This window comes from Myotis lucifugus, unplaced genomic scaffold (assembly GCF_000147115.1).
Source record: "Myotis lucifugus unplaced genomic scaffold, Myoluc2.0 scaffold_793, whole genome shotgun sequence".
Classification (NCBI taxonomy): domain Eukaryota; kingdom Metazoa; phylum Chordata; class Mammalia; order Chiroptera; family Vespertilionidae; genus Myotis; species Myotis lucifugus.
The window spans coordinates 226,183-245,244 of NW_005871841.1; the positions used below are offsets into that span (position 1 = coordinate 226,183).

At 48.5% G+C, this 19,062-nt stretch overlaps 1 protein-coding gene across 5 annotated transcripts in view; it reads right to left on the reverse strand.

Moving 5' to 3' along the window:
* LOC102418638 (leukocyte immunoglobulin-like receptor subfamily A member 5) overlaps nucleotides 1-15,942 on the reverse strand; it is a 42,984-nt gene extending 27,042 nt beyond the window's left edge. Inside the window, exons 1-7 of one of the 5 annotated variants that reach the window (XM_023747104.1) lie at nucleotides 15,473-15,942; nucleotides 15,321-15,356; nucleotides 14,871-15,155; nucleotides 14,421-14,723; nucleotides 6,094-6,322; nucleotides 2,907-2,957; nucleotides 1,942-2,759 (exon numbers count right to left, since the gene is read on the reverse strand). In XM_023747104.1, coding sequence (XP_023602872.1) covers nucleotides 2,546-2,759; nucleotides 2,907-2,957; nucleotides 6,094-6,322; nucleotides 14,421-14,723; nucleotides 14,871-15,155; nucleotides 15,321-15,356; nucleotides 15,473-15,506 — 1,152 coding nt within the window. In that variant the 5' untranslated portion in view covers nucleotides 15,507-15,942 and the 3' untranslated portion in view covers nucleotides 1,942-2,545. Of the gene's footprint in view, nucleotides 1-1,941; nucleotides 2,760-2,906; nucleotides 2,958-6,019; nucleotides 6,323-12,972; nucleotides 13,372-13,494; nucleotides 13,546-14,420; nucleotides 14,724-14,870; nucleotides 15,156-15,320; nucleotides 15,357-15,472 lie in introns of those variants that run through there. The other 4 variants (XM_023747107.1, XM_023747105.1, XM_023747106.1 and 1 more) reach the window with 4 other exon arrangements.
* Between the last annotated feature and the right edge of the window lie 3,120 nt (nucleotides 15,943-19,062).

Genomic DNA, 19,062 nt, shown 5'->3' on the forward strand with positions numbered 1-19,062 from the left:
GGGGCACAGGGATACTAGCTGCTGCTTGTTGAGAGATTTTAGGAAAGTCTAAATCCTGAGCCAGGACAGGCCATTCGTGTGGAAAAGCAACTGCAAACAACTTGTGTGAGGATGCAAAATGGGTGGGGTGGGGTTACCCCCAAAACAGTATTTTATAAAATGTTAAAGGGTCTTCCTTAAGAAGAAGGGGAAAAAAGGTAAAAAATATGAATGATAAAATGGCAATAAATACATATCCAGCAACAACTGAATCTAAAAATAAAAATAAATGAACAAGGAATCTAGTGAACAAAAGAAACTGATGAATAAAATAGAACCAGATGCCAGCAGGCATGACTCAGTGGTTGAGCATCGACCTATGAACCAGGAGGTCACAGTAACCAGTTGGGGCACATGCCCGGGTTGAGGGCTCGATCCCCAGTATGGGGTGTGCAGGAGGCAGCAGATCAATGATTCTCCCTCATCATTGATGTTTCTCTCTCTCTCTCTCTCTCTCTCTCTCTCTCTCTCTCTCTCTCTTTCTTTCTGAAATCAATAAAAACATGTTTAAAAAAAGAAAAAGAACCAGAGGCATGAAAACATGGAAGAGACTGATGAATCTCAGAAGGAAGGGGGTTGGGTAGAGATTAACCAATGATCATATATGCATTACCTATGTACATAGACAATAGGGCAGTGAAGGCCTGGGATGGGGCAAGAACTGGGTTGAGGTGGGCAATGGGGAAAAAAATAAGGGGAAATCTGCAATACTATCAACAATAATGATTTTTAAAAATATGAACAATAAAATAGTCCTAAATGCATATCTATCAACAATTGAATCTAAAAAACAACAACAACAAATAAATGAACAAGAAGAACAGAGGCAAAATCATAGATTCAGAGAACTAATTGGTGGTCCTCAGATGATAAGAGACTGGGGGCTGGGTGAAAAAGGTGAGGGGATTAAGAAGTACAAATTGGTTGTTACAGAATAGACATGGGGATGTAAGTACAGCATAGGGGATATAGTCAGTAATACTCTAATATCTATGTATGGTGTCCGATGGGTATAAGATTTATCAGGATGATCACTTAGAGAATAATATAATGTCTAATCATCAGGGTGTACGCCTTAAACTAATATTGAATTGTATGTCAACTGTAGTTGAAAAATAAAAAATGATTAGAAATCTTTAATTAAAGGTCAAAAGCTACTTAACAGAAAACTCCTACTTAAATAAGAGGTGATAGGACCAAACATTAAAAGATTAATGGACTGGCTCAAGGGTTAGATCAAAGGACACCTGCCAGCAAAACCAGATGTATGCAGCCATACAATCTTATCCCAAACAAAATCATTACAGGGTATGTTGTATGAATAAAGAATGTGTTGTCATTATTTAATAAAATCAGCTGATTGCTATATAAATATTCAACAATATGATGCAATAGTGTGTCATAAAATTCATTTTAGTTTTTAAAATACTATATTAAACAGACACTCATCACACGTCCTTGAAATACATAAAGTCTGTACAAAATTGGAGACTCAACTGCACATTTATAAGATCAATGAAATGGGTGTAAAAAACTTTTATAAGAGCAAATGACACAAATGCCTGGTCTAATATGTACAAATTATTAATCTCTCCCACAAGTGATATTAAAACATTTCTCTGTGCATCTCATCTGGATTGGTTGGGAGTGTGGTCTAGTGTTTTCATGAAAACTGTGCCCCAACCTTGAAGTAGAAACCATCGTTACACATCAGCTAGAAGGGGAGTTAGGAGCACTGTGGGCTGTCAGTGTGGTGTTAATGGTGTCCCACATGGGCTTGTACTGTTTTGTGAAAGTCAGTTTGTGCATCACCTCCCAAGTCTGCGTGAGGACCTTACATGGGCACTTGACGTTGGCCATGAAGGGGGCATATATACCAGAGGAAGTGGCAAATGACAGGAATCAGTGATTTTCTTATATTAAATTTATTGAGGTGCCATCGGGAAAAGGAGGACATAGGTTTCAAGGATGCACGTCTGTAACATGTCCTCTGTGTCTTGCACTGTGTTTTGGACAAGGGGGTTTCAGAGGCAGCCCAGACCAGGCGACCCCTTCAAACAACCAGGTCTGCATCCCAAGGGATGAAGTTTCTGCAGAAAGCACACAGGTGGCCTCCGAGGCCAGGTGAGGGGCGCGTGGAGTCCAGAGAGGGCGTTAGGACCTCCTCTGGGTTTACCTCTTGCATAATGGATTGTGTACCTTGTAGATTGATTCCAATAGATGGCATTCTCCAGACTCAGAAGGTGGGGACTCCATACAGACATGAAGGTCCGTGTGGTTAGAAATAAAGGAAAACAGATTTCATGCAAGTGTAGGGAGGCGTGGACCTGTACCTGCCACCTGGAATAAATACTAATTTCACCAAAATGGGGAAAGTTAGGAACCAGTCACAGGACTCACAGTGGTTGGGAGGGAAAGGACCACAGTCCAAGGGCAGAAGGTCCAGACCTTGTCCCTGCACATGAGCAATGACTCCTCTACCTGCAATGAGCCGCAGACAGGACCCTCAGCATATGTCCCACGTTATCTTCCAGAACCTTCCCAAGATCACCCTCTCTGAACCATGCATTGTTCCCTCCATGTTCATGTCCTGGCTGCATCCTGGGTCTGTTTCTAGTTCTTTCGAGACCACAATAGCAGCACCCCGAGCGCCACCAGGACCAATCCAGCCACGGCCATCCGGATGGAATTCTCCACAGTGTAGTCTTGGGAGTGGGAGGCTGGGAATTGTAGGCAAAGAGGTAACAGATGTCAGGGCCGAACAAAGTAATCCCAGGACCCTGGATGTCCACCCATGTCACCGACCTCCCCTTGAAAGGACACCACCATCTGTGCTGAGCCCATAATAGACAGTGTCTCCTACTCACCACTCTTGGGGTCTGAGTTGTTCTGTGAGGGGCTGATGGTGTCGGCTGCTCCTGAGAACCAGATAGGAGTGGGGCTGTGTGAGGAGTTGATGCCACTCAAGCCCAGTGTCCCCATAGCTCTCCCCTTTCTCATGACCTAACTGCTACCAGTCCCTCCACAAACCTTTCTCTGCTGGAGAAGGGTCCTGCCTGCTTTCATGGATTCTTTCAAGCTCCCTGGGAATTTTGAGTCTTGACTTTGCTTCTGAGTCACTTTGGAGCACCTTGGCTTTGCCCAGAGGATCCGGGATGGGAGAGAAACATGCTTTCTCATTATAGACAATAGCTACTTATTTATTTATTTATTTATTTATTTATTTATTTATTTATTTACTTACTTACTTACTTACTTACTTATTTATTTATTTATTTACTTATTTACATATTTATATATTTATTTAAATCCTCAGTGGAGGATATTTTTTTCATTGATGTTCAGAGAAATTAGAGTGGTGAGGTAGGAGGGAGGGGGAGGGGGAGAGAGAGAGACAGAAAGAGAAAGAGATGTGAGAGAGACACATCGATTGGTTGCCCCCTGCATAAGCCTTGACAGGGGCTGAGGATCAAGCCTGTGACCCTTGACTGGGAATCAAGCCCACAGTCCTGTGGTGCATGGGCCGATGCTCTAACCACTAGACAACCACGGCCAGGGCAGGGCCATAATTAGTTATTCTGATCTCTCTGCTTATTGTGAAATTCTGTACCATGGGAGCTGACTCATCTGGGTATAAGAGCTTATATTTATGCAACAGTTGAGGATGGTTTCCAATATACATACGTGTATATATGTAGACCTTGAGCAATTCTTGAGCTATGAGTGTGGACAATTTTATAAATAAAATTACAAAATGCATCGGAACTCAAAAATTAACATTTTGAGCCCAGCCGGCATAGCTCAGTGGTTGAGCGTCCAACTATGAACTTGGTTAGATTCCTGGTCAGGGCACATGCCTGGGTTGTGGGCTCGATCCCCTGTGTGGGGCATGCAGGAGGCAGCAGATCAATGATTCTCTCTCATATCTCTCTCCCACTCCCTTCCTCTCTGAACTCAATAAAAACATACTTTAAAAAATTAACTTTTGAAGCATCTTTTATAAGAAACTTCCTGTTAACAAAAAGTTATTCCTCATAATAAATACATAGATTTAATATAACCCCAATTAAAATAAGAATGAACCCATGTTTTTGAAATCATAAATGTTTGCAGGTTAAAATTATATATGCAACTGTTACCTACAAGTTCTCAGCAAAAGAGCAATAATAGAGAGTTATGCATAGAAAATGCAGAGAGCAAACATGAGTTTCTCATAGAGTCTGAGCAGGAACACCCTAGTTCCTCATGAGCCCCCCAAGGTCCCCTTGAGTCTCAGGTGAGCACTGAGGGACTGGAGGCCTCCAGGGGACTCAGGGGCCTTGCAGAGTGGTGCCCACAGGTGGAGACACTTCTCACGAGAGCAGGATGTCCAATGGGGATGGCACCGTCCCCCACAGCAGTCCCACCTTGACCAGAGCAGGCACCTGTCCTGCTCTGAGAAGCTCAGGGCCCCCACCTGTGTGGGTGAGCACTTCCATCCAAGGGGCTCTGGAAATGAGCAGCCGAGGGAGTGTCCCCCTGTCCTCTCTCCAACTCTCCCGGCCTCTCCTCCCCATCAGCCCAGCCATCGTCCCTGTGCTACAAGCCAGGCCTGGACACCAAAGGCTGCCAACCTGGCCCGCTCTGCATCTCCCACTCCACACACTCTCCACCTGCTTAGGGACCGGGCGCCAGGCGAACTATGCAGGGCTGCTGGCTTTTAGTGGAAAACCCCACAGATTCTGTGTGGAACCAGGAGGAGCTGAGATGCTAAGTGGGAGTTTCCCAATCTTTGTTGTCTCCATAACATGGTGGCTCCTCTTGCTAAGCTGAGCCCCAGGCCTGGTGGGTAATCAGTGTACCTGCCCCCTGACTCCCTCAGCTTTTCAATCCCTACAAGGTCACAGTGACTGGGAGCAGCAGGACAGGCCCAGAGAGGCTGCACCCGGAGCAGGTCTAGGACAAGCCAGGTGTCAGGTGCCCCAGGAAGTCAGAAATGGCAGGCAGCCCCCTTGTTCAGATGGAAAAGGTTCTCAGAGTTCACTTCCCAGGAGAGCTGAGTCCACACACACTCAGCCCCATTTCCCGGGGTCCCGCCTGTGGGATGTCCTCCTGGGAGCAGGGATGCTCTGGTCTGAGGTGGAGCCACCAGAAGTCAGGGAGCGGGGCCTCTGTGTGGTCACTTCAGTCAAATCTCACTTCCTCTTGGCTTCACGCCAGTAGTGCCGCCTCCCTTCCTGCCTCAGCCTGTCAGACTGCAGGGTTGGGCTGCCCCAGGGTAGGGAGGTCCCTTCCTGTGTCCACCCTTTCACAGATGACCTCCTCTGTGGAACCACCCAGTGCTCCACCTACTTCCATCACATCTCGGACTTTGCTGGGGACAGAGACAGAGATGACCTTGGAGCCCAGAGAGGACAGGACAGGGCTGCTCACCTGAAACCAGAAGCTCGGGGGCCAGACAGTGGACCAAATGCATGACCTCAGGGAGCACTGAGACCCCTCTGCCAGGGGATCCCCCCTTTCACAATGAGCCAAGGTCAAAGGGGTGAGGGGTAGGGCTGCCTTCTCATGACACTCCCCCAGCCTGTGCCCCAATCTCTACCTCTGCCATGACCATCCCACCTGTCACCTGCCTCGCTTCCCCTCTAAGGCCAGACTCCATGGGAGGAGGAGGGGTGAATCCTCAGAGACGCTGGAGCCCGGTTTTTCACAGAAATATTTCCGAGACTGCCAGCCCTGCTGGGCCACAAGGCCTGCCCTCCCCACCTCACTCAGACCCCACCTACACCTGCCCTGTGACTGCTAAGGCCCTCCCAGTGCCCACCTGGCACCTTCTGGACCAAGGTGAGGGATAGGACTGAGCAGGGGGAGGAGGATCTCTGAGGGGCAGATCTCCTCTGGGTGACGATCCCCAGAGCCCCTCACTCCCTTTCAGTTCATAGTTCTTCTGGGGACAGGACCCTGAGCTGACAGCTCAGCAGACAGGGTCAGGGGCCCTTACCTGAGACCAGGAGCTCCAGGGGCTCACTGGGGAGTGACAGCAGGTAGGGGGAGGTGCTGAGTGAGCTGTAGCACCTGTAGGTGCCCCCGTGGGCTGAGGTCACAGGACTCATGGAGAACTCCGCCTGGGACTGCTGAGCTCGGTACTTTGATGTAAGACGCATGGGGAGACCGGCTGCTCCCTCCTTGGACAGAAGGAACATGTCCCTCGGGCTCCGTGACTGACACAGCAGGGTCACGTTCTCTCCTAAGGCCACCCTGGGGCCTGGCTGCACCGAGAGGGAGGGTGTGTCAAGCAGGTGTCCTAGAGAGAGGGAGGGAGGGTGAGGGCTGCCTGCCCACATTGTTCTGACCTGAAAGTCACCAGGCCTCTCTCTGAGGACCCTCCTCTCTGTCTGTCTCTGTTTCTCTGAGTCTCCCCCTCTGCCCTTCCACCCCCTGCCTCTCTCTGTCTCTCTCCCTCCCTGGGACCTGCACTTTCATTCTGGCCTCACCACCTGAGACTTCCAGCATGGCCTGTACAGAGTCTGGTACCTGACTGAACCCACCGGCTCCTCACCTGCCACCAGGATGTCCAGGGGGTCACTGGGGGCCGACCACTCAGAGGAGAGGTTGTATCCACCGTAGCATCTGTACCGGCCCCCGTGGGAGCCATTGGTAATGTCCAGGGGGAAGTGGGCCTGAGAGAGCCCAGCCTGGGGCTGCAGGACAAGGCTCTGGGGGAGGTCCCGTCCCCCCTCCTTGGACAGAGCGAATCTGTCATAGCCAACATCAGAGCGACACTGGAGGGTCAGGCTCTGTCCAGAGGCCACGATGGGGCCCTGCTGGGTCAGGAGGGAGGGCTTCCCAGACTCACCTGGGGAGACCAGACATGAGTTACAGGGGCTGCTCCTCCCATAAACCCCCTTCTCCTGGCCTGGCCCCCAGGTCTCACTGTCTCTCTCTGTGTCTCTGGCCCATAAACCCCTGTGCTTTCCTCACCCCATCCTCTCCCATAGGATTTCCCTCAATGAAAAAAAGCCAATAATGTGTCTGGTGCCTCAATCTATGGATTAGACAATAATGGGACTCACCTGGGACCAGGAGCTCCAGGGCATCACTGGGGTGTGAGCACACATGGGGGCTGTTCCTGGAACAGCCATAGCATCTGAATATCCACCTGTGGCTATGGTTCACGGGGCCCACGGGGAACAGGGCCTGGGACTGCCCATTGGGGTAAATGTGTAAGTCCAGGGTCCAGGAGAGCCTGTGATCTCCTTCCTTAGTCAGAAGGAACCTGCCAAATCCCTGCCCTGAGCCACACTGGAGGGTCACATTCCTTCCTGAGGGCACGACAGGGCTGGGCAGGGCTGAGAGGCTGGGTTTGCTGTAGAATCCTAGGGGAGGAGGAGACAGTATGTTAAATGGGGCTCACACCTCCCTCATGCCCCCCAGGGCTGAGCTGTGAGAGGGGGACACCTTGAGAGCAGACCCCCTTCCTGAGGGCAGGGACTGAGGCTGGGACCCCTGAATGTCCTCTCACCTGTCACCACCAGCTCCAGGGGGTCACTGGGCTCTGACCAGCCAGTGGGGCTGTGATAGGAACAGTGATATGTCCTTGCATCATACTCTGTCATGTGTGTGATGGAAAAATTGGCCTTGTCCCTGGGATCCTGTGGCTTCTGTATATTCCATGGTGCTGGGCTTCCCTCTTTCTCCAGACGGTACTCCTCAGCCCCTGGGGTCCCCTCACACCAGATGGTCACAGGGTTCCCCCGGGGGATCACAGGACCTGGCTCAGCCCAGAGGGTGGGCTTGGGGAGGGGCCCTGGAAGGAATCAGAGGCTGGGTCACAGAACATTTCCATCCCAGGGCCCACGCCTCGGTCCCAGCTGCCCCCCATCTCTCAGGCATATCTGCACCCCTCCCCCAGCTACATGTGGTGTGGCCCCTCATCCACAGTCAGGAGAGGGACCTGGGACCCCTGGGGAGACTCACCTGCCTGCACTGGGGTCCTGAGGCCCACACTCAGCCCTGGAAGAGAGTCCCCGTGAGAGATTTGCCCTGAACCCTGAGCAGAATCCTCCTCCAAATGAGACTCCTGAGTCCTGGGATCCTGACAGACCAGGGCTTGGCTGTTGGGCAAGGTCCCTTCCAGACCAAGGATCCCCTCCGTCCTCCCCTTCTTCCCATCTCACCGAGGCAAAGCAGGACCCTGAGCGTGGGGGTCATGGCGTCTCCTCTCTTTGCACCCCGCTGTGCAGATGCAGGAGGCCACAGTGTCATCTGAACAGACACACAGGATGAGGCCCCTGGGAGGCTGGCCGTCGCTGTCACGGGGCTCTTATGTCAGCAGCTCCACAGAAAGGGGAACATTCCCTTCCCAGAGGCCTGCATCTGGTTTCCATGGCGAAGCAGGAAATAGACCCGGAGCCTCCTGAGACGCCCCTTGCAGGTGAGGTGACCCCGGGCACATCCTTCCCTGTCAGAGCCTCCCACACAGGATCTCCTCCCTCCTCAGCCCGTCCATCAGCACCTCCCTGTGGTCCTTACCATGGACAGTGTCACCCGGACCCTGGAGACGCTTCAGGAAGACATGGGTCCCTGTGACCTGCAGAGCTCAGATCAGCAGGGACACGCTCACCCTCCAACTGTGCAGCTCAGGGCGATGTCCCTGTGACAATGAGCACAGAGGGAAGTGCAGGGAAATAAGGGAAGGACACACGTCACTTCTCCTGGCCCCAAGTATGGCTTCCTTTCTATCATAGCTGCCCTCTTGGACCTTACCTTATATTTGTGGCAACAGCATCTAGCCCTGCTTTTGGGGGACATGCTTCTGAGTTATTTTTCCTCCTAAGTACACCTTGTTTCCTGTGTTCAAGTCTCCTCCTCATCCTGTGGTCCTGCCTTCAAGCTTTAAGGGACACTGATTTGGGTGGGAGATCTGATGTTGACTTAAAACATTTATTTATTTATGTATGTATGTATGTATGTATGTATGTATGTATGTATGTATGTATTTATTTATTATTTCTGTTGCTTATAAGAGACCCCCCACTTTTAAAAAAATGTTTATTGTTGAAAGTATTGCAGATGTCAACTCTTTTCTCCCTCTTGCTCCCCTCCACCTGGTTCCCGCCCTCTCCCAGCCCTTCATCACCCTATTACCTGTGTCCATTGGTAATGCATATATCCCTATAAGTTCTTCAGTTAATCTCTTCCTGACCACCTCCCCCTTCCCTCTGAGATTCATCAGTCCATGCTTCTGGTTCTCTTTTATTCTCATCAGTTTATTTGGTTCATTAGATTCTTTGATTGTTTATTTTGACTTTTGATCAGTTGTTGCTAGATATGTATTTATTCTTGTTAGATATGCCATTTTCTTTCTTTCTTTCTCCTTCTTCTTCTTCTTCTTCTTCTTCTTCTTCTTCTTCTTCTTCTTCTTCTTCTTCTTCTTCTTCTTCCTCTTCTTCTTCTTCCTCTTGACATTTCATATTGGTTTGTTGGTGATGAAATCCTTTAACCTTTTCTTCTCTGTGAAGCTCTTTATCTGACCCTTAACTCCAACTGATAGCTTTGCTGTGTAATGTCATCTTGGTTGTAGGTCCTTGCTTTGTATCACTTTGAATATTTCGTGCCACTTCTTTCTGGTCTACAAAGTTTGTGTTGAGAAATCAGCTGACAGTCATATGGGCAGTATCTTGTAGGTAACTGCTTTTCTTACTGCTTTTAAGATTATATCTTTGTCTTTAACCCTTGGTATTTTAATTGTGATGTGTCTTGGTGTGGGCCTCCTGGGGTTCCTCTTGCTTGGGACTCTGTGATTCCTGGACTTGTAAGTCTATTTCTTTCACCAGGTAGGGGAAGATTTCTGTGACTGTTTTTTCCAAAAGGTTTTCAATATCTTGCTCTGTCTCTTCTCCTTCTGGCACTTCCACAATGTGAATGTTGGTGTGTTTAAAGTTGTCCCAGAGGCTCCTTATACTATCTTCATATTTTTAGATTCTGTTTGCTTTTCTGATTGGGTGTTTTATGCTTCCTCATATTCCAAATTGCTGATTTAATTCATGGCATTCTGTACTCTACTGTAGAATCTCTGTAAATGATTTTTGTTTCAGTTAGTGTATGTGTAATTTCTGACTGGTCCTTTTTCATGTTTTTGATGTTTTCACTAAGATTCTTGACATTCTCCTTAAGCCCCTTGAAGCTCTCACTAAGATCCTTGAGCAACCTTATAAGCATTGTTTTGAACTCTGTATCTAGTAGTTATTTTGCTTCCATTTCATTTAGTTTTTTTTTCTGGAGATTCCTTCCTTTCTTTCATTGGGGACATGTTTCTTTGTCTCTGCATTTTGGCTGCTTTCCTGTGCTTGTTTCTATGTATTATGTAGAGCTGCTATGTTCCATGGAATTGGTAGGGTGGCTTTGCATAGTAGGTGTTTTGTAGGGCCCAGTGGCTCAGCCTCCCCAGTTACCTGAGCAGGACACTCTAGGTGTGCCCATTTGTGGGCTGTTTGCACTGTCTTATTGTAGTGGAGCCTTGATTGCTATTGGTGTCACTGGGAGGAATTGACCTCCAGGCCAATTGGTTGGGAGGACCAGTTGTGACTATAATGGAGGAGCTGCTGTGCAGGAGGCACTCCTATAGAGCAGGACTTGCTTCAGTGGGGCTTTGGTGCTCACTGAGTTTGCCCCTTAAGTGTTTCTCTGGTGGATGTGCAGAGTTGTAATCTGGTATTGTCTGAAGCTGTTCACTGGGAGCAGTGGTTCTGGGGCCTCCAGAGAGGTGTAAAGTCAGGCACTGCCTGGGCCACCTGACAGGAGCTACAGCATGATCTGTAGATGGCTGCTACTTGTGTTGGGCTTGGAAGTGCCCAGGAGGGGCCAAGCCATCAAGCCAGGTAGGGTGCTGCTAGTGGCAGGCCTTGGGTTTCTTATTGAGTGTTATGGGGCACAGTGACACCATCTGCTGCTTGTTTCAGAGACTTTAGGAAAGTCTGAGTCCTGATCCAGGAAAGGCCATTCATATGGAAAAGCTGCTGCAGACACCTTAGGTGGGGCTGCAAAAGGGGTGGGATGGGGCTACCAGGAAAACATTATTTTATAAAATGTTAAATGATCTTCAGGAAGAAGAAGAAGAAGAAGAAGAAGAAGAAGAAGAAGAAGAAGAAGAAGAAGAAACGGTAATAAATATGAGTGATAAAATGGCAATAAATACATATCCATAAACAATTGAATCTAAAGATAAAAACTCATAGATTCAGAGAATAAATTTATTCTCACCAGATGAGAGGGGTATGGGGGCTGGTGAAAAAGGTGAGGGGATTAAGAAGTACAAATTGATTGTTACAGAATAGTCAAGGGATTTACATACAGCACAGAAAATATAGTCAATAATATTCTAATATCAAAATGGGCGTAAGATTTATCGGGATGATCCCTTAGAAAATTATATAATGTCTAATCACCATGGTGTACACCTGAAACTAATATTTAATTGTGTGTCAACTGTAGTTGAAAAATAAAAAATGATTAAAAATTTTAAATTAAAGTTCAAAAGCTACTTAACAAAAAAAATCTACTTAATTAAAGGTGGTAACAATGACAATGTTTTCACTTATTACCAAACATTAAAAGATTAATGGACTGGCTCACGGGATAGATCAAAGGACACCTGCCAATAAAACCAAATGTATGCAGCCATACACGCTTATCCCAAACAAAATCATTAAAGGGTATGTTGTATGAATAAAGAATGTGTTGTCATTAATTAATAAAATTGGCTGATTGCTATATAAATATTCAACAATATGATGCAATAGTGTGTACTAAAATTCATTTTGATTTTTAAAATACTATATTAAACAGACACTCATCACATGTCCTTGAAATACATAAGGTCTGTACATAATTGGAGACGCAACTGAACTGAACATTTATAAGATCAATGAAATGGGTGAAAAAAATTTTTATAAGAGCAAATAACAAATTCCTGGTATAATATGTACAAATTATTAATCTCTCCCATAAGGGATGTTAAAACATTCCCTTGTGCATCTCATCTGGATGGGTTGGGAGTGTGGCCTTGTGTTTGCATGGAAACTGTGCCCCAACCTTGAAGTAGAAACCATCGTTACACACCAACTAGAAGGGACTTAGGAGCACTGTGGACTATCAGTGTGGTGTTAATGGTGTCCCACATTGAATTGTACTGTTTTGTGAAAGTCAGTTTGTGCATCACCTCCCAAGTCTGAGTGAGAACCTTACATGGGCTCTTGACGTTGGCCATGAAGGGGGCATTTATACCAGAGAAAGTGGCAAATGCCAGGAATCAGTGATTTTTTATATTAAATTTATGGGAGTGCCATCGGTGAATAGCAGGACATAGGCTTCAAGTGTGTACATCTGTAACCCAACATCTGTGTCTTGGACTGTGTTTTGGACAATGGGGTTTTCAGAGGCAGCACAGACCAGGCGTCCCCTTCAAACAACCAGGTCTCCATCCCCTGGGGTGAGGTTTCTGCAGAAAGTACACAGTTGGACTCCGAGGGCAGGTAAGGGGTGTGTAGAGTCCAGAGAGGGCGTTAGGACCTCCTGTGGGTTCATCTCTAGCAGGATGGATTGTGCACCTTGTAGATTGATTACTATAGAAGGCATGCTCTGGAATCAGGAGATGGGGACTTTGTGCTACACCAAGGTCCATGTAAATAGAAATTAAAAAACAAAACATATTCCAGGAAAGCGTAGGGAGGTGTAGACCTGTATCTGCCATATGGGATAAATGCTAATTTCACCAAAATGGGGAAAGTCAGAAACCAGTCACAGGCCTCACTGTGGTCAGGAGGGAAAGGGCCACAGTCCAAGGGCAGAAGGTCTAGACCAGCCGTGGGCAAACTATGGCCCGCGGGCCGGATCCTGCCCGTTTGAAATGAATAAAACTAAAAAAAAAAAGACCGTACCCTTTTATGTAATGATGTTTACTTTGAATTTATATTAGTTCACACAAACACTCCATCCATGCTTTTGTTCCGGCCCTCCGGTCCAGTTTAAGAACCCATTGTGGCCCTCTAGTCAAAAAGTTTGCCCACCCCTGGCTCTAGACCTTGTCCCTGCACATGAGTGATGACGCCTCCACCTGCAAGGAGTCCCAGACAGGTCCCTCAGCATATGTCCCATGTTATCTTCCAGAACCTTCCCAAGATCCCCCTCTCTGAACCGTGCATTGTTCCCTCCATGTTCACGTCCAGGCTGCTTCCTGGGTCTTTATCTGGCTGTTTCGAGACCAAAAGAGCAGCACCCCGAGCGCCACCAGGACCAATCCAGCCATGCCCATCCGGATGGAATTCTCCACGGTATAGTCTTGGGAGTGGGAGGCTGGGAATGTAGGCAAAGAGGTCACAGAGGTCAGGGCAGGACAAACTCACCCAGACACCCCCTCCCTTGACAGGACATAGCCATCTGTGCTGAACCTTATAACATAGAGTGTCTCCTACTCACCACTCTTGGGGTCTGAGTTGTTCTGTGAGGGGTTGATGGTGTTGGCTGCTCCTGAGAAACAGAAAGAAGTGGGCTGTGTGAGGAGTTGATGCCACTCAAGCCCAGCGTTCACATAACCCTCCCCATTCTCATGACCTAACTGCTATCAGTTCCTCCATGAACCCTTTCTCTGCTGGAGAAGGGTCCTGTCTGCTTTCATGGATTCTTTCAGGCTTCCTGGAAATTTTGAGTTTAGACTTTGCTTCTGAGTCACTTTGGAGCACCTTGGCTTTGCCAAGAGAATTCAGGATGAGAGAGAAACATGTTTTCTCATTATAGACAACTAGAGGCCCAGTGCACAAAATTTGTGCACTGGGGGAGGGTCCCCTCAGCCCATCCTGCACCCTCGCCAATCCAGTACCCCTCAGGGGATATCCGACTGCCGATTCAGGCCGGGATTGGGCCTAAACCAGCAGTCGGACATCTCTCTCACAATCCTGGACCTCTGGCTCCTAGTCGCTCACCTGCCTGCCTGCCTCGTTGCCCCTAACTGCCCCCCCCCCAGCTGCCTGATTGCCCCTCACTTCCCCCCCTGCTGGCGGGGTCATGCCTGTGGGATGTCCCCCTGGGAGCAGCGATGCTTTGGTCTGAGGTGGAGCCACCAGAAGTCAGGGGCAGGGCCTCTGTCTGGTCACTTCAGTCAAATCTCACTTCCTCTTGGTTTCATGCCAGAAGTGCCACTTCCCTCCTCCCTCAGCCCTGTCTCAGACTGCAGGGCCCGGCTTTCCCAGGGGAGGGAGGTGCTGCCTGTGTCCACCCTTTCACAGATGACCCTCCTCTGTGGAACCACCCAGTGCTCCACGTACTTCCGTCACATCTCAGATTTTGCTGGGAACAGAGAAAGAGATGACCTTGGAGCCCAGAGAGGACAGGACAGGGCTGCTCACCTGAGACCAGGAGCTCCAGGGGGTCACTGGGGTGTGACCACACCTGGGGGCTGTACCTGGAACAGCCATAGCATCTGAACGTCCCCCTGTGAATGGGGGTCACAGGACCCACAGGGAACAGGGCCTGGTACTGACCACTGGGCTGTGGCTGTGAGTCCAGGGTCCAGGAGAGCCTGTGATCTCCTTCCTTAGTCAGAATGAACCTGTGAAATCCCTGCCTTGAGCCACACTGGAGGGTCACGTTCCCTCCTGAGGTCACGACAGGGCTGGGCAGGGCTGAGAGGCTGGGTTTGCTGTAAAATCCTAGGAGAGGAGGAAGCAGCGTGTTAAATGGGGTTCACACCTCCCTCATGTCCCCCAGGGCTGGGCTGTGGGAGGGGAGACACCCTGAGAGCAGACCCCCTTCCTGAGGGCTGAGCCTGAGGCTGGGATCCCTGAGTGTCCTCTCACCTGTCACCACCAGCTCCAGGGGGTCACTGGGCCCTGACCAGCCAGTGGGGCTGTGATAGTAACAGCGATATGTCCTTGCATCATACTCTGTCATGTGTGTGATGGAGAAATTGGCCTTGTCCCCGGGCTCCCATGGCTTCTGTCTTTTCCATGGTGCTCGGCTTCCTTCTTTCTCCAGATGGTACTCCTCAGCCCCTGGGGTCCCCTGACACCAGATGGTCACGGGGCTCCCCCGGGGGATCACAGGGCCTGGCTCAGCCCAGAGGGTGGGCTTGGGGAGGGGCCCTTGAATAAATCAGAGGCTGGGTCACAGGACATTCCCACACTTGGTCCCCAGTTCTCGGTCCCAGACACCCCCTGTCTGTTAGGTAGATCCTCCTCCTGCTGCCTGGAGGGTGGCCCTTGTTCCCAGGGAGGAGTGGGACCTGGAACAAGTGGGAACAGACTCACCTGCCTGCACTGGGGTCCTGAGGCCCACACTCAGCCCTGGAAGAGAGTCCCTGTGAGAGATTTGCCCTGAACCCTGAGCCGCACCCTCCTCCCCATGAGCCTCCTGAGTCCTGGGTCCTGACAGACCAGGGTCCTCTCCCCCTCCATCTCACCGAGGCAGAGCAGGGCCCTGAGGGTGGAAGCCATGGCGTCTCCTCCCGGAGGCCTCAGCTGAGCAGATGGAGGAGGCCACGGGGCCAGCGGAATGGCGGTCACTTGGAGGCCGGTCCTTCCTGTCGCAGGGTTGTCACATCAGCAGCCTATAGGGGAGAGCACAGCCTCTCTCTAGCAGCCTGGCTCTCATTTCCATGGTGAAGCAGGAAATAGACCCGGAGCCTCCTGAGATGCCCCGTCCGGCTGAGGTGACCCAGGGCACGTCCTTCCCTGACAGAGCCTCCCCCACGGGGTCTCCTTCCTCCTCAGCCCGTCCATCAGCACCTCCCTGGGGTCCTCACCATGGACAGTGTCACCCGGGCCCTGGAGACGCTTCAGGAAGACGTGGATGCCTGGGGCCTGCAGATCTCAGATCAGCAGGGACACGCTCACCCTCTAACTGTGCAGCTCAGGGCGATGTCCCTGTGACAATGAGCACTGAGGGGAAATGCAGGGAAATAAGGGAAGGACACAAGTCCCTTCTATGACACTAGATTGTAGGTCCTCTTTTTAGAACATGTTTCTTCATTGAGTTCCCTTTTTTTTTCACAGAGACAGCCTCCAGGCCCTCCTTCCTGGAAATAAGCCCCATTTTCCTCTCAGGGACCCTCATTCCTCCTGCAGAGCTGTCCTCCTGGGACCATGGCTTGTCCTAGACATCAAAGGACCATAATTTGGGCTAAAGCTTTGATTTGTCGAAGAAAATTCATCTTTTGTGTTCTTGTTAATCCTCACCTGAAGATATTTTTTTGCATTGCTTTTAGATAGAGTGGAAAGGAAGGAGAGATAGTGGGAGAAATAGAGATAGAGATAGAGATAGAGATAGAGATAGAGATAGAGATAGAGATAGATAGAGATAGAGAGTGTTGCCCCCTGGTGGTCAGTGCATGTCATAGCAACTGTGAGTTCCCCAGTTCGGTTAATTTGCATATTAGCCTTTTGTTATATAGGATTTTTATTGATTTCAGAGATGAAGAGAGAGGGAGCGAGAGATAGAAACATTAGTGATGAGAGAGAATCATTGATGGGCTGCCTCCTGCACACCCCCCTCTAGGGATCAAGCCTGCAACCCAGTCATGTGGCTTGATTGGGAATCAAGCTGTGACTTCCTGGTTCATAGGTCGACATTCAACCAGTGAGCCATGCCAGCCAGGCAAACCTCGGTTCTTAATTTGTTGTGAAAGGCTGTTTGGGAAGTGATTTGTTCAAAAAATGGTCCCCGCGCCCCCATTATAAGTAATGTAAATTGAATTAATCTGTTTCAGACCCCCCCCAAGTGATTCCGTTTTAACCTTTCTTAAAAACAGAACATATCTAATGTACTGTTTAATCTATAAACAAACACTTGTCTTCTTAAAGTCATCGAACCACCCTCTACTAGCCTTAAATAAATAACTTTCAGCACACGTCCTAGGGTTGTCTTTTAGGTGCTCACATATCACTGACTCCAAAAGGCTGTCACTAGCTAACTGCTTTTCCTTTATCCAAATCAACACCAGTTTTTCGACCTCTTCCATTGCCTGTGATCATTGTCTCTTTCACCCCCTAGCAACATCAGCACTCTTGATGGCCTCTTCAAGTTTTAAAATTGTGCTAATGGCCGTTTTGTTTTGTTTTTTTTCCAGGAACAAACACATTCTCTCCTCTGCTTGTTGTCTGAGAGACACCTTTTGTCAGCATGAAAGGGTTGTCAGGTGGAAAACAGAAACTTGGTTCCACAACTGAGACATTTTCCCCCTGAACAACTTGGTGGAGAATTGAGTTGTTTGAGATGGGAGATCTTGGAGAACTGAGGTTTGACCGTATTGTGAAAAGATTTCATTCTGAAATAGAACTGGAGAGTATGAAACGGAGAGTCTCACATATGGGTTGAGGTAAACTAAATTTACGGAATGAAAGAGTAATTCCCCATAAATGTCTGATCTACAGGAAACGGAAACATTTTTGGCCAATGAACCTCCATCAAGAGCTTCTCCCCATCCTCAACAATGAAATTTCCCCTTGGACTGTAGTTTCCCACCACCTCCTTGAATTTCTTGCCCATAAATACAGCCTGCCTCAAATCCTTAGAGAACTCGCCTGTAGTTTATACAGTTTTCATGTCCCGAATTGCAATTCCTCTGGTGTTCCCAAATCACCTCAATGTTTTGGTCATTGGAGCTTGTATTTAAGTTGACACTAGAGAAGTCTGTGGGATCTGTAGTGATGTCTCATTTCATTACTTATATAGGTTCTCGGTGCCATATCTCTGTTTCTTATTCAGTGCTACTGGATTTTAGACATTTTAAGAATATTCAATAATAAATGTTTTGGGCATTATCAATGCTATGGACTGAATGCTTGTGTCCCCACAAATTCATATGCTGAAGCCCTAACCCCCACAGCATGACTGTATTTGGGAAAGTGGGGTCTCTAAGAAGGTAGGTTAAGTAAGGTAATAAGGGTGAGGTCCTGATTTATTAAGATCATTTGCCTTGAAAGCAGATAAACCAGAGAGCTCATTCTGTTTCTCTCCACATTCTCACACCAAGGAAAGACCATGATAACACACAGGAAGAAGGGGCCACCTGGAAGCCCAGGCACAGACCCTATGGGACACTGACCCTTCTGGCTCCTTGATCTGGGATTTCCATTCTCCAGAACAGTAAACAAATAAATTTCTGTTGCTTAAACCTCTCAGTCTATGATATTTTGTTAGAGGAGCCTGAGCAGAATAATATAAAATTTGTTACCAAGACCTGGAAGCAGCTTTGGAGCTGGTAATGAGAAGAAGCTGAAGGGGTCTTGAGGTGTATTCGAGAAAAAGTCTAGGTACTGTGAACAGACTGCTGGTGGATACTGTTAGAGTTGCCAAAGGAGGAACGCATGAGGCCAAAAGGGGTAAGGAATTGTGAATTTATTAGGTCCTCTGGAAAATCAGATGGGCTGAGCACCAAAATAGCGCCCACACCCAGGGAGAAGGAGTCACAGATTTTAAAGGACTTTAGGCAGGCTTTTTCTGGGCGAAGGATTCTCTGGGTGGGTCCGGAGGGGAAAGAGAATGGTCTAAGCAAGTGGAATGTGGTCTTAGCCAGTGAAATGTGGTTTAAGCAAAAGGGAATGTCGGTTGTGAAGTGCCGTAGACCAATTCCAGCATGTCATAATTTCAAGAGTTTCATCAAAAGGTTGATGAGACTTGGGGACTCAACAGGGTTGAGTCACACATGTAGTCACCTGCTGGGAATGGCTAAAGGCATTTCCCCAAACCTGAATAGGGAACTGATTGTGGCTGCCAGACAGTTAAAGGGCATCTTAATCTACATGTTATTGCCTCCTACTGGCCAAACACCTGTACAGCCGTAGGCTAATTCCCCCAAACTGGCAATGCTTCTGTACCCTTTGAAACCTTACCCTTTGAAGTGTATTGTCTCCACCTTGCCTTATAAAAAATTGTGTTAACGATGGAATACTATGCTGCTGTAAAAAAGAAGGAACTCTTACCATTTGCAACGGCATGGATGGAACTGAAGAGCATTATGCTAAGTGAAATAAGCCAGTCAATGAAGGAAAA